At 48.7% G+C, this 24,861-nt stretch overlaps 1 protein-coding gene across 2 annotated transcripts in view; it reads right to left on the reverse strand.

Moving 5' to 3' along the window:
* Positions 1–21,377, reverse strand: part of midn (midnolin) — a 33,892-nt gene extending 12,515 nt beyond the window's left edge. The window contains exons 1-8 of one of the 2 annotated variants that reach the window (XM_083648075.1): positions 21,093–21,377; positions 19,560–19,659; positions 18,236–18,464; positions 16,365–16,452; positions 16,121–16,183; positions 2,475–3,044; positions 934–1,072; positions 338–673 (exon numbers count right to left, since the gene is read on the reverse strand). In XM_083648075.1, the coding sequence (XP_083504201.1) occupies positions 338–673; positions 934–1,072; positions 2,475–3,044; positions 16,121–16,183; positions 16,365–16,452; positions 18,236–18,456 (1,417 nt within the window). In that variant the 5' untranslated portion in view covers positions 18,457–18,464; positions 19,560–19,659; positions 21,093–21,377. The remainder of the gene's footprint in view (positions 1–337; positions 674–933; positions 1,073–2,474; positions 3,045–16,120; positions 16,184–16,364; positions 16,453–18,235; positions 18,465–19,559; positions 19,660–21,092) is intronic. The other variant, XM_083648074.1, reaches the window with a different exon arrangement.
* Positions 21,378–24,861: the final 3,484 nt, after the last annotated feature.

Consider the following 24,861-nt stretch of genomic DNA (forward strand, 5'->3'; position numbering starts at 1 on the left):
CTGCAGTTGTTTCACACACACACACACACACACACACACACACACACACACACACACACACACACACACAGCCATAACAACTGCGGCAACATCTGCTTCTCAAGGGCTTCAGGGGCAACAGAAAGCCTTTGTGTGTGTGTGTGTGTGTGTGTGTGTGTGTGTGTGTGTGCGCGTGTGCGTGTGTGTGTGTGTGTGCATGCATGCGTGTGTGTGTGTGTGTGTGTGTGTGTGTGTGTGTGTGACGTGCATGCATGTGTGTGTGTGTGTGTGTGTGTGTGTGTGAGTGAGTGTGTGTGTGAGTGAGTGAGTGTGTGTTCTGTGCAGTATAGTCACTCACCAGGGGGTTTGCACATGCGGATCTGGCTCTGACACTGCACCAGTGGATGAAGAGTGGGCGGGGGGCTGCTGGGGGCGGTGGCGGGCAGCGAGGTAGCTTTGGCAGAGAGGCCCGTCACGCCAGCGGCCGGGGGGGAGGGAGGGGGGGAGGGGGATGGGGAGGGGGAGGCGGAGGTGGGCGAGCCACACTGGGTCTGGTAACGGAGCTGGGTGAGGGAGGGGGGCACGCCCTGGTAGTGGCGTGTGGCGCTCAGGAGGTCATTGAGGATCTGCAGGATGGTGGTAATGTCTCGTCTGGGACGCCCGCTGCTGTCCTGGCAGTTAGGGTGCAAAGTGCCTGAGAGAGAGGGGGCGGAGGAGAGAAGAGAGTTAGGACAGATAGCTATTGAGTTCTATAAAAAAAAACAGATTGGAAAAAGATAACTATATTATTTAGGCTATATGATGTAAGCAGAGACAGTAGCCTGGAGTTAATTTGGTTTTGTTTTGAAGGGTTTCTTGTGAGAAGCTTGCGAATAGAGCTCACAGTTTGCATGGCTAATATTGCACAGAGCACTGATCATTCCTAGTTTTTGGCGAAGTTCACTGTCGCCTTACCTGAAAAGGTCCCTGAGAAGACTCCGGGAGCGTGGTTGACAAAGCTCTCAATAATGGCACCAGGCTTACGGGAGCGTGCCGAGGGACTAGTGCCACTGCTGCTGCTGCTGCTGCTGGGGCTCTTGGTGCTGCAGTTGGCCTGGAGAAACACAGAGAACACAGACAGAGTCAGGCTTCTACACACCAGAAAGCGGTTGGATCAAAACAAGACACAGCATGCCGCGTCTCTCTGCGGGAAATGTCATCCTACATTGCAACAATGTAACATGTTGGCCACCAAGTTGTGCAACAGGACATGCGTGCGTAACACATCAACTGTACAATGTTGCAAAACATGTTCTGACCTACGCTCTAGATATGATGCACACGATGTCCCAAGATGCTGTCATGGCTGTTGTAAGCATCAATTACTTCAGGGTGTCAGAACTAACATTTGCAGTAAAGGGAGAGTGCAAGTAACCTATGTTAGGTAAAGGGTGGTGGTTACAAGAAACCCAGAGAGCAGCACACCTGAGCCCTATGTCCTGGTATGGCCCCATAAGGCCAAGGATCTCTGGTTACCTCCAGCTGATATCAGACCCAACCTGGCAACCTGGCGAGTTCGCCTTAACTTGGATCACTCTACCGAGAACTGAAAGTGAAATCGAAACCCACGCAGAGGCCAGTGTGTGTGTGTGTGAGTGTGTGTGTGTGTGTGTGTGTGTGTGTGTGTGTGTGCGTGCGTGTGTGCATGTGTGTGTGTGTGTGTGTGTGTGTGTGTGTGTGTGTGTCAGGCCCGTGAGAGCCATGAGGAATAGCCGTTTCCTTTTTCTCACTGCGCCATTGGCCTGTCTTTCTATCTCCCTCGTTGTGAACCAAACTCTCCCCCATAGTCCACTGACATCTGGTTCTGTTGACCCACATAGTCCACTGACATCTGGTTCTGTTGAACTTTCCAAAAACTGCAGCTCGGGGAGTGAGAGAGCGTAAATAAACTGGGCTGGTGGAGACAACCAAGTGTGTGTGTATGTGTGTGAGCACTTTCTAGCTTTTCTTAAAGTTCTTAAAGCCAAAACGTAGCCCGTTAAAGTTGTCAAATAAACAGCTGCAAAGGAGACAACAACCTACGCCTGGAAACAGTTAAATGCATGAACTGTCTCTCTGGAGTGGAGTCTGGTTTGGAAGTGCGCAGACATCACGTGTAAACCTTGCCGAGACCTGAGTGAACCACGGGTTAGCCCTCATGCTGCTAGGTTATCCCACTAATCTAATCAATCTAATGGTGGATGATTTAGTTGTGTGCATGAGACTCAGGTCAAACGGTCACAAGCCGGCGTCTCCATTGCTCATTCATGAGAAGGTTAAGTGGATATGATGACATCAGTATATTTATGCACACTTAAAGGCGCTGTAACGCTTCTAACAGAGAATATGTCATTCGGTGGACACTTTAATCTAAAGAACCTTACAGTCTTGTGTTTTTAGCATGCGCGCTTGCAGAGGGGATCGAACCCCTAACCCCTGCTGGCTGTTTGTACAGCCGTCACATTGTTAGGGCTCACCTCAGGGCAGAGGACGGGGGCTACAGGGCTGGCCTGGCTGCTCTGGGGGCTGGGTTGGCCTGAGGAAGGCTGGTGGTGGTGATGATGATGATGGTGGTGATGATGATGGTGGGGTGAGCGGAGCAGACCCCCGGGCAAGTGGGCCGGCCGTGGGGAGTGGGCTGGGGGAGGAGGGGTAGGGGGGCTACAGTGACTGGACGGGGGCGACTGGTGGTACATGGGGGGGAGCGGCTGGTGCGTGGAGGGCAGCGGGAAGGAGGGGGAGCCTGGGGGAGAGGGGGTGGAGGAGGGGACTGGGTGAGGCGGGGACACGTGGGGGGTGCTGGGGTGACTGTGTGGGTGGGGGTGGTGGGAGTGGGGGTGGGGGTGAGGGTGGGGGACGCGGGGCTGTCCCCCTGTGGGCTGTCCCGTGGCGCTCTCCGCGTTGTTGCCCCGGGCGATGAGGTGTCTGTGCTGGAGCTGGGGGCCGCCGGACTGCTGCGCCGCCAGCTGGAGCTGCACAAACATCATGTGGTCACCCACGCGCAGCGCCAAGGTGAGGGGAGAGCGGCCGGACAGGAAGTCACTGACCTGCAAACAGGAAGAGAGAGAGTCATTGAGTGACTAAAATCATATACCTGGTTTCTAGAAAACAACAAGTACTTTGGCAAATGACAAAAGCGATACAGACAAAACCTTTCAAAAAGAGAGAGAGAGAGAGAGAGAGAGTATCTCCTATGCGTGTTGACTTCTTCCTTTCTAAATGAACTGCCTGTGCCATGGATGGCAGTTAAAATACACAGAACGACAGACACAGCCCCCTCTAGTAGAAAAAGAGATAGACACACCACATTAGCTCATCCTGCAATCAATCACCATTCTCTAACACTGGCCTATTGACATGTGCTGGGGTGGGCTGGATGAAGAGAGCCATTGGAAAGCACACAAACACAGCCCACTCCTGCTGGCTTCCCACTGCCCCTCAGTCAGTTCTGAGTCTGCGGTGCCATTCAGCACCGAGACAAAAGCCACCCTTCTGTCTGGCCCCGGGCCTGAAGAATCAGCCCCGCGTCCAGGAAATACACCCCGCCCGCCTCGCACACACAGAATGGCCGATTGTCCGCGGGTCCGCGGCGGATCTGGAAGGGCTGCCCATTTTTGGAGCTCTCTGAGAACGACGACGGGAGCCAAGTGTGGAGGCCCCGACTGACCCACCCGTGGCCCGGACAGACACACAGGCACGCACACACACACACAAGCACAAGCACAAGCACACACACGCACGCACGCACACACACACACACACACACAGGATAGCGGCGTTGTCATGACTTGGCTGCAGGACGCGCACCAAACAACAAAAGTTCTCTTGTCCCCCCTCCCCTCCCCTCCCCCTGCCCTGGCCTGCATGTCTGTTGCTCTGCTGCTGTGTCCTGCCACTCACTGGTGAAGTGTGTGTGTGTGTGTGTGTGTGTGTGTGTGCGTGTGTGCGTGTGTGTGCGTGTGTGCGTGTGTGTGTGTGTGTGCGTGTGCATGTGTGCATGTGTGTGTGTGTGTGTGCGTGTGTGTGTGCGTGGTCACAATGCTTCTTGGGGTCCTGAACACTCAGCTGTAATGACATCTCAGGTTCTCCCCAAATAGAAGCAAGCAAGAAACAACAGGCTTTGGCTAATACAAAGTGACGCCTCTGTCCAAAAAGGTTTCAACACCCCCTTTCAGCCCCGAGGGAGGGAGGGAGGGAGGGCGAGAGAGGTGGGGTGGGGGTAAGAGAGAGAGAGACAGAAGGGAGCACAGGAAAAAGCTACAGGAGGGGAGGACAAAGAGCACATGGAGGGCAGGAGACAGAGAGAAGCCGACAGAGACGCAGCAGTGACGAATAGGGCTGTCCAAAAGAATCGATTCATGTAAGAATCGTGACTCTTATCTTGCACGATTCTGATCGATTCACAACTCCCAAGAATCTTTTTTTTTTCTTCTTTTTTTGTAATACAGTAATTCTTCTTGAAGTCACTGAGAACTGAGAAATACTAAGACGTTTTTATTTGCGCAAGTTTAGCATGAATAAATGTTACCTTATTGTGTGTACTGTATTTACATTTACTGCAATCAGTTGCTGAAACTTAAAAAAAATATATATATAATCTTATACTCTTCTGCTTTCACGCCATAATTTGCTACACCGCCTTTCTTAGCACACAACGAAGCGGACTGGAGCAGATCCTGACATCCCCCTGTGTACTGGATCAAGAAACGTTTTGAATCGAAAATCAATTTTGAATCGAATCGTGACCCCGGGAATCAGAATCGATTTGCGACATACCCAAATATTCACACCCCTATATAACCCATAGAGAAATACATCAAGAAAGGGAGAAGGAGAAGGTGGCACCCCCCACCCCCCACCCCCACCAAAGACTCCGCAGACTTTGGAGTGTGCTTGTGTGGCGCTGGCCCGTAGTTAACCCTGTGAACCAGCAGGCTCTGCCCTCCATCATATACCCGTAGTTAACCCTGTGAACCAGCAGGCTCTGCCTTCCATCACTGCTCTTGGTTTTCCTCTGCTTACTTATGTCTCTATCGACCTGCGTCTCTGTAGCCACGGTGACCTTTGCACATTGCTATTGACACGCCGTGGAAAAGAGGATCGAGAGAGAAGAGATGGAGGCGGGCGGGTGAGGGGGACATCTGACGGTTTGTGTCGCAACAACAACGAAACAATCACACCCAAAACGGCTCAAACTCGCCCATATCTCCAAAGGCGACGGGCGGCTAAGCAGAAACTGGCACGTCAGGGTGTAAACTCAGCCACTAATGGCTTGTTGATACAGTCCACGCCCGCCATGATGACCCCGCCGTGGGAAAACAATATAAACGCAGTGAAACACTGTGTTCTTGTTGAGCCAAGGAGGCAGGGTGTGAGAACAGAGCAGGGCGGCACAGATGAGATGGCTGGAGGAAACTCCACGTACGAAAAGGTCACCTGTGACCCCACACACAGGATGTGTGTGTGTGTGTGTGTGAGAGAGAGAGAGAGAGAGAGAGAGAGAGAGAGAGAGAGAGAGAGAGAGAGAGAGAGAGAGAGAGTGGAGCGAGAAGAAAAGAGGAGTGGAGGGGGAGGAGACATTGATTGTGTCTCTGATTGACAGCTGTCAAGCGAATGAGTCGACAGTTTGCCAACCCCCAATACACACACACACTCACTATAGAAAGTCAGAGGCGTTGAGGGCAGTGTTGCCAGGCTGTTTCGGGTTGCATTGTGCGAGGAAAAAATGGCTGTAGGCGGGAGTACAGAGCCGCTGGTTTCCATAAACCTGCATTTGTTTGGGCGGTTTTGTGTGCGTTTTGGCCGCTTTTGAACCCTCTTTGGGCTGGAAACCATTAGCTATATCTGGCAACCCTGCCTGAGACTGGTAGTCCAGTGTTTAGTTTGGAGGGGAGGGGAGGGAGACTGTGGGTCTTTGCTCTTCCTCTTTCTCTCTCTCTCTCTCTCGCACTCTCTAAGTGTGTGTGTGTGTGTGTGTGTGTGTGTGTGTGTGTCTGTGTGTGTGGTGTGTCCGTGTGTGTGTGTGTGTGTGTGTGTGTGTGTGTGTGTGTGTGTGTGTGTGTGTGTGTGTGTGTGCGTGCGTGCATGTGTGTGGGAGACGGAAGCAATGACACATCACTATCTGACATGCCTGGGGAAGACTAACTGGAGAGAGAGGGAGAGAGATAATGAGTGAGAGTGAAGGAGAGAGAGAGAGAGAGGGAGAGAGATAACGAGTGAGAGTGAAGGAGAGCGAGGGAGAGAGCGGGGCAGGAGAAACATACAGAGAGAGAGAGAGAGAGAGAGAGAGAGAGAGGCGTCTTGATTACGCTTTAATGACTAGTGTGGATTATTCGAAAAGCCACTGAGATGAAATTCATGTCCTCCTACTGCCTGAGCTGCCAGCACCACATGATGGCCGACTTCAAATTAGCCTGCTCCCTCCTCCTCCACCTCTCCTCCCTCGGTGGAGTTTGTCACTCCTGCTCTTCTTGGCGCCTCGGTGGTTGACTCACAAAGTCAACTTTTCAAGGAGCTCACGCAAACCCTCCGCGCTCAGTCTCACATATACATGCCAGCTAAAGATCTCCTCCTCTGTAACCATCTGTCTGACTCACACGGGGTCTCCGCACAGCACACACACACACACACGCGTGCACACACACACACACACACACACACACACACACACACACACGCACACCACCCACCACAGCGTTTTCTCTAGGTAAGACATTAACAGGCCGCAAACCCACATAAACATAGACATTTCGCTCGGAGAGAAAATGACAGGGGGGCTCTGAGCTACTGTGCTATCATCTGACCATTTCCACCATCGGTCACTCTCACATCTCTGCGGTTCCTCCGCCTACTATTCCCTCCACAAAAAGAAATACACAAAAGAAGCCAAAACAAGCCCTGGGGTGTAGAATTCCAGTCCAAACTGAGGCCCGCATCAGTTTCGCCTGACATGTCATTTCCCAACACCTCCGAGGGAGGAGGGGGGGGGGGGGGCGAGCAGCTTGTGGAGCTGGGAGCCGGGGGCTGTGGAGTGGAACACCTGAAATAGGGCCTGTTTCCTGAGGGAAGGGAGGAGGCGGAGGATGATACAGGCCGGCCTGCCAGCCAGAGGCTAGATTGGCTAGAGTGATCGTGTAACGGCTATACTCTCCCAGACGGAGAGAGAGAAAGAGAGAGAGGATAGGGGGGGGGGGGGGGATGAGGGAGCCTCTGGAGCTGGAGAGCTGGCTAGCGGATGATTCCCAGAGGTCTCGGCTAGCAGCTCCGCTCCAGTCCAAACATGTCTGTCTGCTCTCAGGAGCGCGGCCAAGACAAGAAAATGTGTCGGGCTAGCGCTGACGTCAGGACAAACAGCAGATAGAGCTTTCCGGAACATCACAGGCAAACAAAAGAGAGGAGAGGTTCTCCGCAGTCCTCCTCCTCCTCCTCCATGCCTCTCTCCAGCGTGCTCTCCTTGCAGCGCTGCACTCCACAAATTCCAAGTCGGCACAAAGGCCACTGAAGCCTGTCTGTCTGTCTGTAGTGGCTTGTTATGAGAGAAGCAGGTCGAGGAGAGTGGAGGAGGGCCCCACGTCTGTTGTGTTAAGACAGACAGAGACAGACCAGCCCGCCATTGTTCTCCTTCTGATGCAGCACCAGCGGTATGCAAAGAGGAGAGGTAGACAAGAGGTCGCGCGCCATAAGAACAAGGTCTGTGTTTGTTTAAAGCAGAGACAGCCCATAAAGGAGATTATATTTCAGTGAAAATATGTCGGCAATGTAACGACAGAGGCGTCTATTATTCAGTGATGTACAGGTGTTGATAACCATCACAACCATCACTGTTCCTCTGTCTCAAGCTGACCTCCGAGCCATGCCCATCAACCATTTTGTTTTGGTTGTTGGGGACCAGGGTGGTGTTTTGTTTGGCGTCAGGCTTCGGTTGCTATGCAGTAACGGGATGGCGGGGGGGGGGGGGGATATGATAAGGGGCGGCCAGGGGAGGAGGAGGGGTGGAGCAAAGATGGAGGCGAAAGGGGGGAAGGATGGCAGGAGAGAAAGAGGGAGCGTGGACGTGGCGGGGGATGGGGGATGCAGGAGATGGGGGTAGGGTGTCAGAGTGGTGGTGCTGATGGTGGTGGTGGTGGTGGTGGGTGATGAAATATTCAGTGAGAGTGTGCCTCTGGCTTCTTCTCTCCTCGTCTTTTTTTTTCCCTCTCTCTCGACATCTCTGGCTGACAGTTTTATTTATTGGGGTCCCTGTGGTTCAAGGAACTCATTTGCAGTCGTTCTTCCTTTGCACACTAAGCGAAGGAAGGGGGGGAGATAAGGAGCGAGGGAGGAGGAGACGTGGAGAGGCTGAGAGGGAGAGGGAGAGGGAGAGGGAGGCTGGCAGCACTGAGCTGACATTCATGAAGAACAACTGAGCAGCTTTGTGCCGGAGAAAAGAGGATAGAAGAAGAGTGGAGTGCCTTCAGAGTATAGGAAGCGGGCTCCTCCAGCCGTATTGTGCCTCCAATGCGGCCGGTGCAGCTGCTCACCTATCAAACAGCCAGGTGAGCAGCCAGGTGAGAGGGCGGGTTCAAACCCTCTGCTTATTCTCCCACCTATCGACCCTGATGTTTTGATCGCACCAGGACGCTATTGATAGTCTCCGTGCACATACACACGGGCTGAAGATGCAATAAGAGGCTCTCAAAAGAGACGAGGGGAAAGAAAATCAATGACTTGAATCATGCCCCAAATCCTAAAAGCGGGCCGGGCGCTCTTCAAAGGCCCCATCATCGGAGAGATAGGCGGGCGCGCGTCTGCAATACTGCCTGATAAGAAACGGGAGGGGAGCAAGAGGAGCAAGCGAGGACCAGCTGGCCATCGCCGAATTTGATCGGCCGAGTGAAAAGAGAGATCAGAATGGCAAAGTTTCATAATGATCAGGTTGCTGCTATAAGACCACACTCCTCACGCTCCAACTGTGCCAACAATCCACCGTCCGGACCGACGGCATTGAGCTGTCTGACACACACACACACACGCACGCACACGCACACACACACGCACACGCACACGCACACGCACACGCACACGCACACACACACACACACACACACACACACACACACACACACGCACACACACACACACACACACACACACACACACACACACACACACACACACACACACGGCCCTCTCAACCCCCAAGCCTCTTGCGTTAGCTCCCTTTCAAGTCAAGCAACAGCAACGAAATCTCTCTCTCTCTCTCTCTCTGTCTCTCTCTCTCTCCTTTGCCTGCAGTAAGACAGCACCTGCTGCTCACACTCCCCTCCTTCATAAACACTCCACTAACGCACAGCGCCTTTGATACCCACTGATTAATACACTCTAACCAAGGCCCTGTGTTGGTGGGGGGAAGGGGAGGGGGGGGGGGGGGGCATATCGCTTAACAACGAGCGGCTTCTGTAACGAGCCATAGAGATTTGCGGATATGTGTAAGAACAACATTGACAACGGGAGACAGAGAAAACAACATCTTATCTGCGTGAGTCGTGAGACAAAGATATGAATTTTCTCTCTGATGGAGCGATGGAGACACAGTGAGCATCAGGAATAGGCTTCTAGTCACGTCTAGTTCGGGGAGGAGGGGGGGTACAGCCAATAAAGGAGGAGACAAGCCATAGTCCAGCCCACAAGAGAGGGGTGGGGAGTGTGAGGAGGATGGAGGGAAGAAAGCAAGCAGAGACAGAGAGAGAGAGAGAGAGAGAGAGAGAGAGACAACCCCAGAGAATGCAGAATGTTGTCTTTCTCCGGTCTGAATTTGAGAGTGAGTGAATTGAGCAGAGTCTTTGGAGACGGTGGTGACAGCTGCCTTGACCCCAGCCTCTCTGCCTCCACAGTACTGTGCACCTAATTGGCTTGATGAGGCTGGCGGGGGGGGGGGGGGGGGGGGGTGGCCATCAGACGGGATATTCCTGGCCTCTGTCCTCCCACACGGTAGCCCCGCTAGTCACGATGCCCGCTACTTGAATCACAAAGGCTCCGGGGCCGCCAGGAAATGGAAAACAATGGCGGTCACGACTCAGAGTATAGACACAGACACACATCCGAAATACACATCAGAACGCACACAAACACACACACACACACACACACACACACACACACACACACACACACACACACACACACACACATACACACACACAATGGGACAATGAAAGCCTCCGCAAAATCTATCTCCTCCTTGATTGCTCTACAGCACACCTTGATTCCCTGCACCCCCACCCACCGTGTGGAGAGGCATCACAAAGGGGATTATGCAGGTGCAGCAATGCTCCGTGATCGGCTTAATAATGCAATTTTCAAGGCCGGGATTTACATGAGTAGGGACTGAATAGGCCTTCAGATCAGCATTGTCTCCCCTTCCATACACAATTTGATTCAGCGACAAATTAATTTATGTAGCTTTAATTTCTGCAACAAAAAAGGCGTGTATTACCATTCTGAAGAGCAGAGACTGCCTCTCTTTAGCTGCATGCATATAAAAAGCCTTCGTTTCAATGGCAGAGAGAAGGACAGAGGGGGGCTGTGTGCTATAAAAAGGGGAGGAGGACCAACCGTATTGACCAACACACTGACTCAGTCATTTTTCAATTCCTTCCACTCCCAAATCCTCAATACAATTACTCTCCAATGATTTCCAGTAGCGTCCATCTGGCTGATTAACTAGTATCTAGATAAGGTGGGCACAGGGCGCAGGACTGCAAAAAGAAACATATTGACCAACTGCATTGAGCTGTTTTACACACACACTCACATGTGCATGTACAGGCACACTGACAGGTACAGGTCCAGAGACACACACACACACACAGCACACACACACTTGGGCGATATGGTTGAAATCAATATCACGATAATCAAGAAGAATTTTTCTCGATATCAATATATATGTGTGCAAAATCACGTTAAATAATCCAATTAATGTTCATCTCACTGAACCGAATGGCAATGCCAAACAAAACAGGTGTGATGCCAAACAAAACAGAAATATTCAAATAATATTCCTATCACACCCCATTTTTATGAGTTTTTAAGTAAAATTTCAAGATTCGAGATTCACATTAATAGCCACAGTAAGTAATCAGATTACAAACGAGGAATTTGTCTTAGTGTCTAAGTATGCAGCATGGTGATCACGTCAATAGTAGAAGAATTTGCTCATCATCATCAATTTAGACAGCAGAAATGTATGTCACGATATTAAAATATCCTCATATCATGATATGATTCCAGTGAAAGACGACAAAAGATAATATTGACTTTTCGCCCAGTCCTACCCCGTAACCCACCCACACACACACACACACGTTTGATTTGTGTTTTCCATATACACATCATTCTCCACAATCTCAACTTTTCTCTCTAAAATCGTCATCAGAGTATTAAGCTGAATCCCCCCAGGAGCAGATATCTGCCCTATTTCTTCTGCATTTCCATCCTTTCATCAGACTGTCCTCTATTTCCTCATCTCTGACTCATACAGGCATGTGCCCCCCCCCCCCCCCCCCCCCCCCCCCACTGCATCTGACCTAAAGAACACACACACACACACACACACACACACACACACACACACACACACACACAAACAAACACACACACACACACACACACACACACACACACACACACACACACACCAAATACTTGTACAGTACACTGACCCCCCCCCCCCCCCCCTCTCTCTCTCTCTCCTCTCCTCCACCTGTCTGGCCCAGCATGGCGCCCCCTGAGGGAGGAGTAGAGGAAATGGGGAGCGGGTGACCCAGAGGTGACTCCCTGCAGATTGTTAGAGCCGACTAGTTTGCATCTGTCCGCTTCACAATGACACAATGACAAAGCTGTGCCATGCTCTGAAGGAGGAGGAGGACGAGGAGGAGGAGGAGGAGGGGGGGGGGGCTACAGGAGGACTGGGGGAGACAGTCGGCAGCAGAGATGTCTTTGGGAAGGGGGGGGGGGGGGTACGGTACGAGGGAGAAAAGTAGATATGTAACAACGTATTCCACGGGGATGCGAGGAGCGGCAGCACACCGCCTCCTCCCAAGGCAATCTGTGTTACTCTTCAAGGCAAAATGTGTCAATGTGCGCAGCCTCCCTCCAGCTGGGCCGTGCATTGATTTTGAAAGCGGTATGCAGCGCCGCCAAGGCCTATAGACGTATGCAGGATGAAAGGAGGTCATGGGGGAGAGGCAAACTTAAAGACTGGCCCTCCATCATTGTTGTGTATGAGAGGGATTGTCAGCTGGGCAGGTTGTGTGTTCGTGCTCTAAGACAGGAACAAAGACCTGGCTGTATGGGGGAAGGGCAATGGGGGATGGTGAGGGTGATGGCTGCCCGCCTGCCTGCTTTGGCTTTCATTCTAACATCAATGTGCATCAATGAGCAAATAGTCCCTGTGTGCAGAGAGGAGGACATAATCCTTCTCTTTCTGTCAAAGACACAGATCAATACGTGGAGGGCTGATGTCACTGCCTACATTATGGCCAGAAACAGTAAATATGACTTTCATTCCCCTTCGCTTGCTTGTCCTGTAAACATGCATTCATTTGACTACGAGGATCAGACATTTTCTCATTCTCCAAGCAGCCTGCGAAATCCTCTTAAATATACCCTGTCAATTCTGTGGTGCGGGCGCCCGTGTGTGTGTGTGTGCGCACGCGCGCGTGCATGTGTGTGCGCACGCGCGTGTGTGCATAATGTAAGCCGTACACACAACCTCTATTTGGCAGACGGCAGAAGAGACGAGAGGAGAAAATACGTCCGTTCTGACGGGCTGTCAGGAGGTAGTGGCTTAATACAGCTTAGATGTCATGAGAAAAGACGACTGCGATGCCAGGGGGAGGAGTTAAGGCAGGCAGCCGGAGTGGCGTCCTCCTCCTCCGCTATAGAAACCAGCCATCGTGGTCAAACTGAGGCGGCTAACACAGCCCAGCTAGCCAGACTTGCACACCACAGCACATTGAAATGATAGGGTCCTGAAGAGCTGTTAAGCAGAAGCGAGAGAGGGAGCAGGACGGGGGAGTGAAGGGGGAGAAAAGCATTTCCATAATTGCCAGGGTTCCCTTTCCATAAAACACTTTCCTATCTGAAGTCAGAAGAAGTCTGAAATAGCCCCTCTCTCCCTGGAAGCTGTCATGTTTCCTCCCTGGCTGGACAGCTATAGCCGCTTAGGGCCGGACTCCCCAGAATCCTGATAAAGGAGACGCAGCCGCCACTTCCACGAAAATACGCACATCACTTCCTGGCAAAACACCCGATCTCCCAACCAGACCTCACGTCACGTGACCCCAAAGACGGGCGGGTGCACTGGGGCCGATAACCTGCTCTGCTTGAGGCCACCGCAGCTATACAACAGCCCCCCCCCCACCCCCCCACATCGCACTGCAGCTATTTTTGGGTGTACGGGCATATCAGTTATCGTATCAGACACTTTTAAGAGCTAAGTGCATTGATTGATTTTTGATAGCCCCGGAGTTGGGCAGAGAGAGGAAATGAAGGAAAGCTTTTGTGTTCCTATTTTCTAATCTTACTCGGATCTGTAATCTCTCCGCAATCTATATCATCCCATTCCGCCTCATGAATTATAAAGAGGAATCAATTTCCCTGGATAAAAACACACTAAAGCAGCTTTAGGCCTTTGTTTTAACCTTTTACCCTGATCTCATTCTTACTCTGCCCTTTACTCGCTCTATCCCCGCCGTGGGACGGTGATTAATATGAGGAGATGTGAATGTAACAGTGGGGTACAATACAGTAAGCCATCATGTGAGAAACAAAAAGCTAGCTCAGGCGTCTGACTCATTTCACAGAGAGAGAGGTTACACACACACACACACACACACACACACACACACACACACACACACACACACACACACACACACAAAGGGCAGGGGATATAATGTATTTATTAGGGCTGCAACTAACGATTATTTCAATTATCGATTAATATGTTGATTATTTTCCCGACTCATCGATTAGTCGTCTGGTCTATAAAACGTTGTAGAGTGGTGAAAAAAGTTGATCACTTTTTTCCCAAAGCCCGAGATGACATCGTCAAATGTCTTCTTTTGTCCTGAGCAACAGTCCACAACCCAAAGAAGACTAAAGAAACCAAAAAATATTCACATTTAACAAGCTGAAATGAGAGAATTTCAACATTTTTTTTTCGTAGAAAATGCTATACCGATTATTATTATTATTTTTTTTTAAGTTGATCAACTAATCAATTAATGTCATATATTTTCATCTTGGTGGTTTGCCAACATTGTTTGTGAACTTTCATGCCAATAAAGCATTGAAATTGAAAATTTTAATTGAGAAAAAGGAAAGAGAGAGAGATAGCGAGAGAGAGAGAGAGAGAGAGAGAGAGAAGCCTTCCTGGGTTGGCAGTTGAATTGTCAAAAAATGACAGTCACTCATGGCTACCCAGCGAAGGCGTACCACATGATGGGCCAGGCTTGCTTTCAGCCCACTACCACCCGCACACACACACACGCACGCACGCACGCGCGTGCGTGCGTGCGCACACACACACACACACACACACACACACACACACACACACACACACACACGCACCCAAACACAGAATCCATTTACACACACCTACACACACTCCGTCATCTGCCTGTCAGTGCTACGAGAAGCATGCTGAGTTCACACACAACAAGCCAGGATTTCCACCATAAAATTATCAGCAGGGAACGAAGCCACACTGAGCGCCACACTCCCCTGTCGACCAACAACACATCCTGTGACAAAACTTCTCAGCAAAGCGCCTCACTCTCCTGACAAACTCACCAGGAAGTGAGCGTCGGCGCATCGCTGACACACGTCGCTCGTTTACATCAGCATCCAATTTCGCCACCTTGTGCTGTTTTGACATCAGCCAGCGGCGCATCACTGATGCAGCTACGTACATCTCAAGGTTACCCAACGCTACACAGGAAGTGGCCCTGAGTCAGCCAGCCAGTCAGTCAGCTGCATCGAGAGTTCCATACGTCACCGCTGCTGTCTGTGTGCATTCAGCCTTAACGCACCTCGCTCTCTCTCTCTCTCTCTCTCTGCGGCCAGCGAGGACGTTCTCACGTCTTTTTTCACTTTACTCTCACTATAGATCATATCGGTGAGTCATGTCAGACTGACTCATATGCATACTGTATTTTATCAGCCTCAACAGAGACGCGGTGCATGCAGTACAGGGCTTAGCAGGGCCCGCGCTATAGGCAGGTCCGCTCGCTATGCTTCCAGGAAGCCTATATGCTAATATTGACTGAGACGCCTGTCATCTGACAATCCAATACTCTGTTATGAGTGAGTGAGGCTACACTCGATGTGCATGCAGCAGTACACTTCCTGGAAACTTTCGTGTGTGTGCACGCGCGCGTGTGTGTGTGCGTGTGCGTGTGTGTGTGTGTGTGTGTGTGTGTGTGTGTGTGCGTGTGTGTGTGCGTGTGCATGCGCGTGTGCGAGATTACAGATAAAGGTAGAAACAGAAGGGAGGAGGTGAGTCTTATGTTGGTCCTCTTAGCAGCTCACAAACGAGCAGTTCTTGGGTGGCGTTTGCCTGGGCTGCCTTGATTTGCACGTGCATGCGCGCACAAACACGCGCACACGCACACGCACGCACACGCACACACACACACACACACACGCACACGCACTCACAGATGTTACTAGGATACAGGAGGGTGTTGCTGCTTATTATATCCTGACAGCTCACACTGGATGTCCAGCTTGGCTGGGCTTGTTTAAGAGGCTGAGATTAGACAGGTAAAGAGGCTTGTGCAGCCTACTCATCTCTCTCTCTCTCTCTCTCTCCCTCCCTCTCTCTCTCTCTCTCTCTCTCCCTCCCTCCCTCCCTCTCTCTCTCTCTCTCTCTCTCTCCCTCTCTCTCTCTCTCTCTCTCTCTCTCGCTCTATATAAACTCAAAGTAGCCAAAGCTACAGCCTCCCCATGCCTCCAATGCAAACACAGACGCACACAAGGCACAAAGCTCTGGGTTTACATTGCAGTCATATAGTAGCATAGACTGACTGTGTTAGATCCATGACCATGTCAACACAGAGAGACGACCTCTTACCTGAGTTTCTGTCAGACTCTCCAGGGCCTGCATCACGGACTGCTCAGGCCTCGACGCTTGAGACTGCAGTGCACAGAGGGAAAGGGCGTGTAAAACAACGGACTAGAAATGAGCAGACATTAAGTAGAGGAATGAATCTGTAATTGTATAATAATAATAACACACCAATGAGTATGTTATTATGAGCTGGACCACAAATAACTATATATAACTGAATACAATGATACAGTCTGGTGAGCCTTACCATTAAGCCTGCTTCAACTGTTGGTACAAGTGTTAACTTGCTCCCATCTGAGATCCCCAGATCCTGGAGTTTGCCTGAACTTAGACGCCTGCGGTTAAAGAGAACACCGTAATTAGAGCGTGCTGACAATATCTTCTCTCTTCAGACACACAAACAGCCTTCAGCGATGGGGGGCAGACACACTTCAAAACTAGTTTGAAAAAGAGCCCTGGGTGAAAAGCTCCTTGAAAGAGAAGTATTGATTGGGCTGTCATATTTCAATTTGGAGTATAGTGGAGCTTGACAACTGCTCGCAGTGGATATTTGGCACCGCTGCCACTTGACTAAGTGGAGGTAAGTATTTTCTGTTGCCGTTTTGCGTTGACTCGCGGAACTGAAGGACAGAAGCTCTGTGTTGAAAACAAAGCCACATTCTTTACATAAGAAAAAGAACAAAGAAAATCTGAGCGTGAAAAACATCATTGTCATTACAAGTCTGTTCTTTGGCAAAGTGCAGATCCTTATAACAGCAGCCTATGCAGTTCAGTTGTACAGGCAGTTTAGCCATGGTATTTCCAGTGCTTTTGTCTTCATTGTTTGGTGCAGTATCTATCCTACAAAGAGGGGATGAATCCCGTGTTTTCTTGCAGGTCAGTGATGATGCACTATAAGCACTCAGTCACAGCCAAGTGTGGAGTGACTCTTTTGCCTCCTATTGGAGCAGGTTTAGGACAGCCTACTGTAGGCATGACCCAAATCTCACCCCATGCAGCTGAACAAAGGCACTCAGCATTGGAATTACTCTGGGTCTGTTTGAGGAGGGGGGATTAAAAAAGGGGGTTTGGGGGTTTAAAGGATGATGTGATTTGCTGGCTGATTACATGGAGGCAGAGGGGTGGAAAAACAATGCGGACTGTTTGCATGAAATAAAGCCCCCTGTTTTTTTTGTTTTCTTGTTTTTGCATACCAGCCCTTGCGCCATTGTTAACCCATCTGACCTCAGTCTGATTCATTTGGGGAACAGACTCATATGGTACTAGAGTTTGTTGCAGTTAGTTTTAAATAGGCAATAAAAGGGCAAGGCGTTAACTACGCCCATTGTCCATGCAGCAGCGCTTATCTGAATAGCAGGTCCAGCCTTTAAAGGGACTACAGCCTGCTACTTCAGGCCCACTGAAACTATCCACATAGGAAAATCCCGTTTTACGTATTTAAAAAACACAACCACGACTGATAGCCTACACCCATCTATTCAATAAATGTGTGATGCCAAAAGTCTGACAGATAAACACTGTATGCTGCGGCACAGTAAATAAAACATCAGGGTACAGTGCGCATCCTTGCCCGTGTGACTTTAGCCTACTCATCAATGTTGAACGTGTTTGATTTAGACAGTATTAGCAATTCAATCGTGGTTCGGTATGAGGGATGAATCGATGCATGTGTGGGGAGCGTCTCGTCAATAACTGTGACCAGGACCGGTGCATGCATCCCATGCGTAATTCCAATACCGTGCGTCCTGGTGGTCAATAGCATGTTCCCTTGAATATACTGCTGACAAAAGCAGCCAAGGTCGTCCCTGAAAAAGCCGAGAGCTCAGCCTCCATTATGAATGCAAATTATAGATATTAAAACTGCCTATAGGCTTTAACATAGGTCATTACACCATAATAACCCGGAAGGTAGCGAAGGCTAAACCCAACTCAATGTATCCACATTTTTCATTGGGGAATAGTTTACCCTTTTTTGGACTGACATAAATCTTTATGAGGTAGGCTATATTATGTTGTGTGTTTTTTTTTTATATAGCCTATATCGATGGAGGTCACAGGTTACACAGTTTTCCGCACTGCATTTCAATTATTTAGGCTACAATTTTCATGTTTACTCACGTTTCTTTGTGGAGAAGGGCGAGTCTCTCTTTTGGTACTTTGAGTTTCTGAGACAGTCTTCTCTTCAGTCCCTCCACAGTCTCCTCCAGGGGCAGGGAGAGCTCGAAGCGTGTGCCGGTGGTGGAGTGGATGTACAGATTCATGGAGGGTTCCGTCGGGACGGCCTCGCAGGACGAAGCCCCGCGACTGGTGCAGCTCCGGGCGCTGGGATGCTGGTCCATCCGATAGCCTGTGGTCAGAGGAGGGGGAGACAAGACGAGCTGAGCGAGGGGTGAAGAAGGTGAGGAGGGTGACGAGCAGATCCGTGCCCTGGTGTTAGAGAGAGAGCCTGCAAATCAAAGGGAGCATTCGGGGAGCGCTCTTTCTCTGTGCCTCCTTTCTCCAGAATAGAGCCAGTCCGTCTTCTCTCACTATCATGAGAATATTCCCCCAGGCAGGAAAGTCAATTAGGCCTACATAAAGCTCGGGTTTCTTGTTATTTTTCTCTCCTTTGTTGCCTTTTCCAACGTGCAAGCCAATGTCTCAGATGCTACAGATGGGTAAATGCCTGTCAGAAACGCAAAGGGGAAAATGCCATGGACGCGCATTTACGCAGTAACACGGTTACCGTTGAGACAGAAAAACAACAAGAGAACTTAATACAAAAATCTCGAAATTCCCCTTGGTTTTTTTGGAAGCTTTTGCAAGCTTTAGAGGACAAAATACACGCACTGTAAGCTGCAAAGCCCCATACTGCTTAATGCTGAGAGGCGATCCGCCGCGCACTCATACCCACGGCAGCCCCACTGAAAAATCGACAATGAACATTGTCACAAAGTATCGCACACTTCCACCATCGAGAAATCACGCCCACAGCCATGAAGCAGCCCGACCAATCACAGCAGAGCTCTGTCAGGACGCTGCGATCTCAGCCAATAGAGAGAAGAGATCCACACCCACGTGGAAGGCAGGCAAGTTTGGGGCCATTCATAATAAATTACAGAACAAAATATGTCCCAATACCACAGTAGCCCAGTGGTTCTCAAACTGGGGGCCGGGGACCCACACAGGTCCCTGAGAGGGTTTGAAGGGGTCCTCAGCAAAATGAGGAATAGTTTGATTTCACTACTATTTCACTCACTACAGGACCCACCTACAATAGCACACACACACACACACACACACACACACACACACACACACACACACACACACACACACACATATATATATATATATATATATATATATATATATATATATATATATATATATATATATATATATATATAGTAGGCTATAGCCCATATCATTGTGTAGGCAATTCACATCTTTCAACAAGCACCTCAAATGGGAGTCAGTGGTCCAAAGTGGATCTATCTTGGGATCCTTGACATGAAAAAGTGTGGGAACGTCTGGCTGAGTCTTGACTGAGCAGCATGCCACTGATATATTGAAATAGAAATTGTGTTGTTAACCAGAATAGCATTTAATCACGCAACAATTAGGCTACATAAATGCAAACAAATCCAAAGTGATCTCTTGCAGTTTGGTGACTTGATCTTCAGGATGCATCTTGTCTACATAGCCTACACAAGACTCATGTGTTGTCATCACAGTAGGCTATAGAGGTTCCCAAAGTGGGCTCACAGCACCTCCAGGGGTCCTTGAAGAGGTTCGAATTGGATCCAATAATAAGTTTTCACTGTCTCCATGCGCTCCTCACACAGAGACCATTTCTGTGCTAATAACATCAATCAGATGAGGCTCCTTAGTAATGGTAGGCTATTCTGTGGTCCAGCAGAATACAGTGCCTATTTTGTGGGTCCTTAAAATGAAAATATTTGGGAACATAAAGTCAAAGAGCAGTGGGTTATCAGGGCTCTAATCGCAGTAAATAGTGCTGACGCCATCACCATTTCACCAGAAACATTCAAGTCATCACGAATGGAATGCAAATTACGCATTAATGCGGACGTATTCTCTTCGGGAAGTAGGTTAACAAGCGAGGGAGATGAGGAGAAAGAGAGAGGGGGGGCTTCCAGTGAATGTAGGATATATAGTCAGATATGAGTATGACATGTGATTTGCCTCTATGTAAGAAGCAGATAAGGTGACTGGAGCTGCTCATCACATCCTCCGGCCAAATTTCGTGTGAATTGAGACATGTTTCTCCTAGGCTAATGGTGACTAATAGCTACTTCTTCATGTCAGACGAGAACAAGGATTAGACAAACCTGTTCAGAGAGCGATTTAGAGAGAGAAGAAGAGAGTCAGTGACATAAAATCACCACATCCAAAACTACATGGCTCCTCTAAAACAAGTGTCCTCCAGAATGAAAAAGAAGATGCTCTATCGCCTCCCAGTGGCCAATGATCAAACTCCCAGGAGCAATTCCTTGCAGGTTACTTTAACTCCTGAAATCAGTTGTTTGGGCGAATAATCTGGTCATAGAATCAATTCAGTTGTCTATAGACAACTGAATTGATTCTATGACCAGATTATTCCTACCTACCCATACAAACAAAGCATGACTGGCCGTGGCATGTGATGACAAGAGGCTATTGTGCCCATGTGCCAGGCTATATAGGACTACCATAGATAGATATTACACTGAAGAACCAATCTCAGCAATTGCTGCTTAATAGACTATTACTATAATCACAGCACAGGCCTCTCCTGTCGTCCATTCAACGGTTTCCACGGAATTTATATCAAATCACTTCACAATCACATCATGTCTGAGATTAACTGCAATCATCATGTCAAACTTTTCATAAATGAACAGTCTACAATCAAACACAAACAATGAATAGCAGTTCAAATAGTATTCAAATAACGTCACATTAGTTTGGAGTTATGTCAAGGTGCGCTTACCAATTATCGTGGCGAAAACTTTAAAGCTTCGCGTAAAAGTCTTTGGCGTTCCAATCGGTTCCCCCAGCTTGTAAAGTAGAGTGTACCCAGACTGTGATAAAACACTTTATTAAATCCAAACACTTGAGTATCCACAAGGTCACTCTTTCTTTTCAGTAGAAATTCACTGGCAGGCAAGCGCGTCTCCAGCGCGCAACGTTTACGCACAAGACCGAGGGACTCCTCCTGGCCAATAAGCAGCTCCACTTATGTCCTGGGATACCTCCGTGTGTCGTCTGCACAGCGGTGTCTATCTTGGTAAGAGCGTAGTTTGAGAGGTGAGACACCTCTTAAGCGAGTGTTCTCGGATATGGGTGGAGAGTAATGTTCTTGTTATGTCAGCATGTGATTTAAGGTGGCCTTGCTTCGCTGTAACCGCCTCTATCAAATCTGCTCTCCACCATGGGAAAGAATGTGTTTACGCAAAGCTGCAAGAGATAAAGATATGCAACTGTGTCAACGGCGAGGTTATCTGAGCCACAGAAAAGGCTTTTTAATGGAGTGGATATACATAGAAGAAGCTCGATGGTTTACGACCTTAACAAATAGTCAATGAAATTAATGCTTTAGTAATATGGGGTGTTGCCATTCTTTGACGACAGAGAGAAAAAAAAATGTTACCGGGCAACAGATCAGGGAAACAGCTGCATGGCGACGAGGTAATAAACAAAGTTGACTGATTCAGCTCTGCATTTGAGGAAAGTCACTTCTGATAACAGCACACACCCTTACACTTTACAGTAAGGGTAGCCTACATAATGGTTAATTAACACGTAATAATAATGCTCAATAATGCGTAATAAGCATTGACTAACCCTTAGTTAATGCTTAGCCTATTACCTGAACCTAAGGCTAAGCAACATTAACCCTAGCCCTAACCATACAATATTAAATAATGTAGGCTATAAATGAATACCTTATTTAACATGAATAGTATGTACTATTAGTAAATGATTGCTAGGCTACTAGACACATTAGTTAACGGTTAGTTAAAGGTTAGTTAACGCTTATTAATCATTAACTAACCTGTAATTAATGTACCGTATTGTAAAGTGTTACCAATATCATGGACGTTTATAAGACTAATAGCCTAAGTAACTAAGGCTAGTATTGCTATTATTGGCACATTGCTGTTCCAATAGCAAAGGCAATCTTAGCTATGTTCACACCCAACTTTTGCTTTTTTTTATTTTTTATTTTTTTACTATGCCTACAAATCCTTATTCTGCAATTTTTTTTACTCATCAAATAATGTAGACAGCCAGGCTGCTGCCTGCACAAGGTGATTGTGCTCAAAAGATATGTGATAATAATAACAATGAGGTTCATGACGAGGCCATCAGAGATATTGTGCAACGTGTCAAAGAAAAAATGAACTGATTCCCTCCACAAATATGCGAACATCTCAGCCAAGAACTGTCCTTCCTGCCTAGCCCAGGATCAGGACAGACAGTCTGGCTGATTGGAGACACACAACAGCGGACACTGTGCCCCACCAGCACATTATCACAATGTCTGCACTGAATCATCCATGATAATATCTTCAATGGAATCAGTCTTTGCGTGGGTGTGTGTGTGTGTGTGTGTGTGTGTGTGTGTGTGTGAGAGAGAGAGAGAGATAGAGAGAGAGAGACTGATGGAGACAGAAGTGTCTTAAAAAATTGGTGTCATCTCCCACAGACTCACTGAGCAGACAACAGTGCCTGTCTTTGCCCCAACAGCTCTCCCTCCCTCCCTCCCTCCCTCCTCTCTCTGAGCAGAGATATGCTGACTCAGTGGAACAGAGTGAAAGGAGTTTGGTTAGACTCCCTGCTCTAGTTGAAACACAGCCCTTTGTTCGAGTCAAGAGCGTGCTTTCCAATTAGCTCGCTCGGTAGCTTGTTTTGACGCTTGTCATGAGTGGCAGGAGCAAAATACAGGATCTGTGTGTGCATGAGACTGGGAAGAGACTTAAGAGGAAGCTAATATGCGCTGATGTTTGTCACTCTGCCCGGTTGAGAGTCAAGTTCTTCTTTGGACCAGCAGGCTCTGCCAGCATGCCTGCCTGTCAACACAGCTGAGGTCATGCAGAACACCCTGACCTATTAGACTGTGCCGTTGAACTGACAAGCTGAAAGATGGTTATTTTATTTATTCATTGACGATTCTCAATGTACATGATGTGGATTACACATTGTGTCGTAAGTTCAGTCTAACTAGAAGCTGTTGGGGGGTCTGGTGTTCTTTGCGACTTGTCACCCATGGTTTAATTCCTGGGTAGAGACTTCCTTTCAGTAGGCCTATATACTGTAATTGTAAGGCTTTATACTGTACACATATATTTCACCATTAACTAGTTGTTTATTATCATCCATATTAGTAGCATATTGTCTGTTTATTAGTTATTATAAATCACTTATTAATGCCTTAATCTGCATGACCATATTCTACAACTACTAGGCCATTAACTAAGAGTTTTCCCCCAATAACCTCCTAAATGACTGCTTATTGATAATAAGTAAGGAAGTTGTTGTATTCATGAATTAGAGGATCATAATACGCTTTAGTGCTACATACAACTCTTAGTTAATGGCCTAATAGTTGTATAGAATGTGGCCATGCAGATTAAGTCATTAATAAGTGCTTTATAATGACTAATAAACAGCCAATATGCTACTAATATGCATGATAATAAGCAACTAGCTAATGGTGAATATGTGCGCCTTAATATAAAACATTACCATAATTTGTTTTGTTTCAAGTTTTCCTTCAAAGTTTTAGGCTCTTGATCAGCAGGGGCTAACATGCCATCTATTAACATGACAAATCACAATGTGATTAAGTAAATGAATCAGGTTAATATACACATGCATCTTCATGTTTTTCTCCATAGGATGCACATGACTAAGCCTGTGATGGAGGATGCAAGAGCAACCCCTGTATGCAGAAGTCTCCATGATAATGCATCACACGCATACTTCTGGGAAGAGTTTATTGACAAGAGGGGAAGGGAGTGTAGGCGGGTCGTAAACATTTCACATTGGATATCAGATCTGCTGGGACAGAGCAGCCGGCGTGTGTGTGTGCGTGTGTGCGTGTGTGTGTGTGTCTGTGTGTGTGTGTGTGTGTGTGTGTGTGTGACCGCGCACACACGGGCGCGCGCGAGCCCTCGTGTGTGTGTGTGAGACTGAGTGTGTGGGACATGTGTGGGCGTGTGTGTGTGTGTGGGTGAGCAGCATTCCTATCCATCAAAGTCAGCAGCGGGCCGCCCTCAGCCTCGGGAGAAAAATGAGCCATGCCCGACGCACTCAGCCGCTGCTGCTGTTCTCCTGCCACCATTTCCTCCTGATTCACTCGGAGTGGCTGTGAGGGGGACAGACACGCCCCGCCCCCTGTGAGGGGGACCGACACGCCCCGCCCCCCTGTGAGGGGGACCGACATGCCCCGCCCCCCTGTGAGGGGGACCGACACACGCCGCCCCGCCACACACAGACCCAGCGCCTTCGCAGAATTACCACAGGAAGCTGACACATAGAGAGGCACGCATGCATACCTGACACGATGACACAAAAACATGGATTAGTACTTACAGTATGTGCTGGACTCACCCAAATACCCAGCTATCTACTGTACACAGGAGGCAGCCTGGTCGGCAGGAGAATGCCGGCATTGTACATTTCTGTGCAATCCATGGATATGTAGATTATCAACATTTCCAAACCAAAAACACACTTGCATCATGTTTCTAGCA

This window comes from Poromitra crassiceps, assembly GCF_964638095.1.
Source record: "Poromitra crassiceps genome assembly, chromosome: 12".
Taxonomy (NCBI): domain Eukaryota; kingdom Metazoa; phylum Chordata; class Actinopteri; order Beryciformes; family Melamphaidae; genus Poromitra; species Poromitra crassiceps.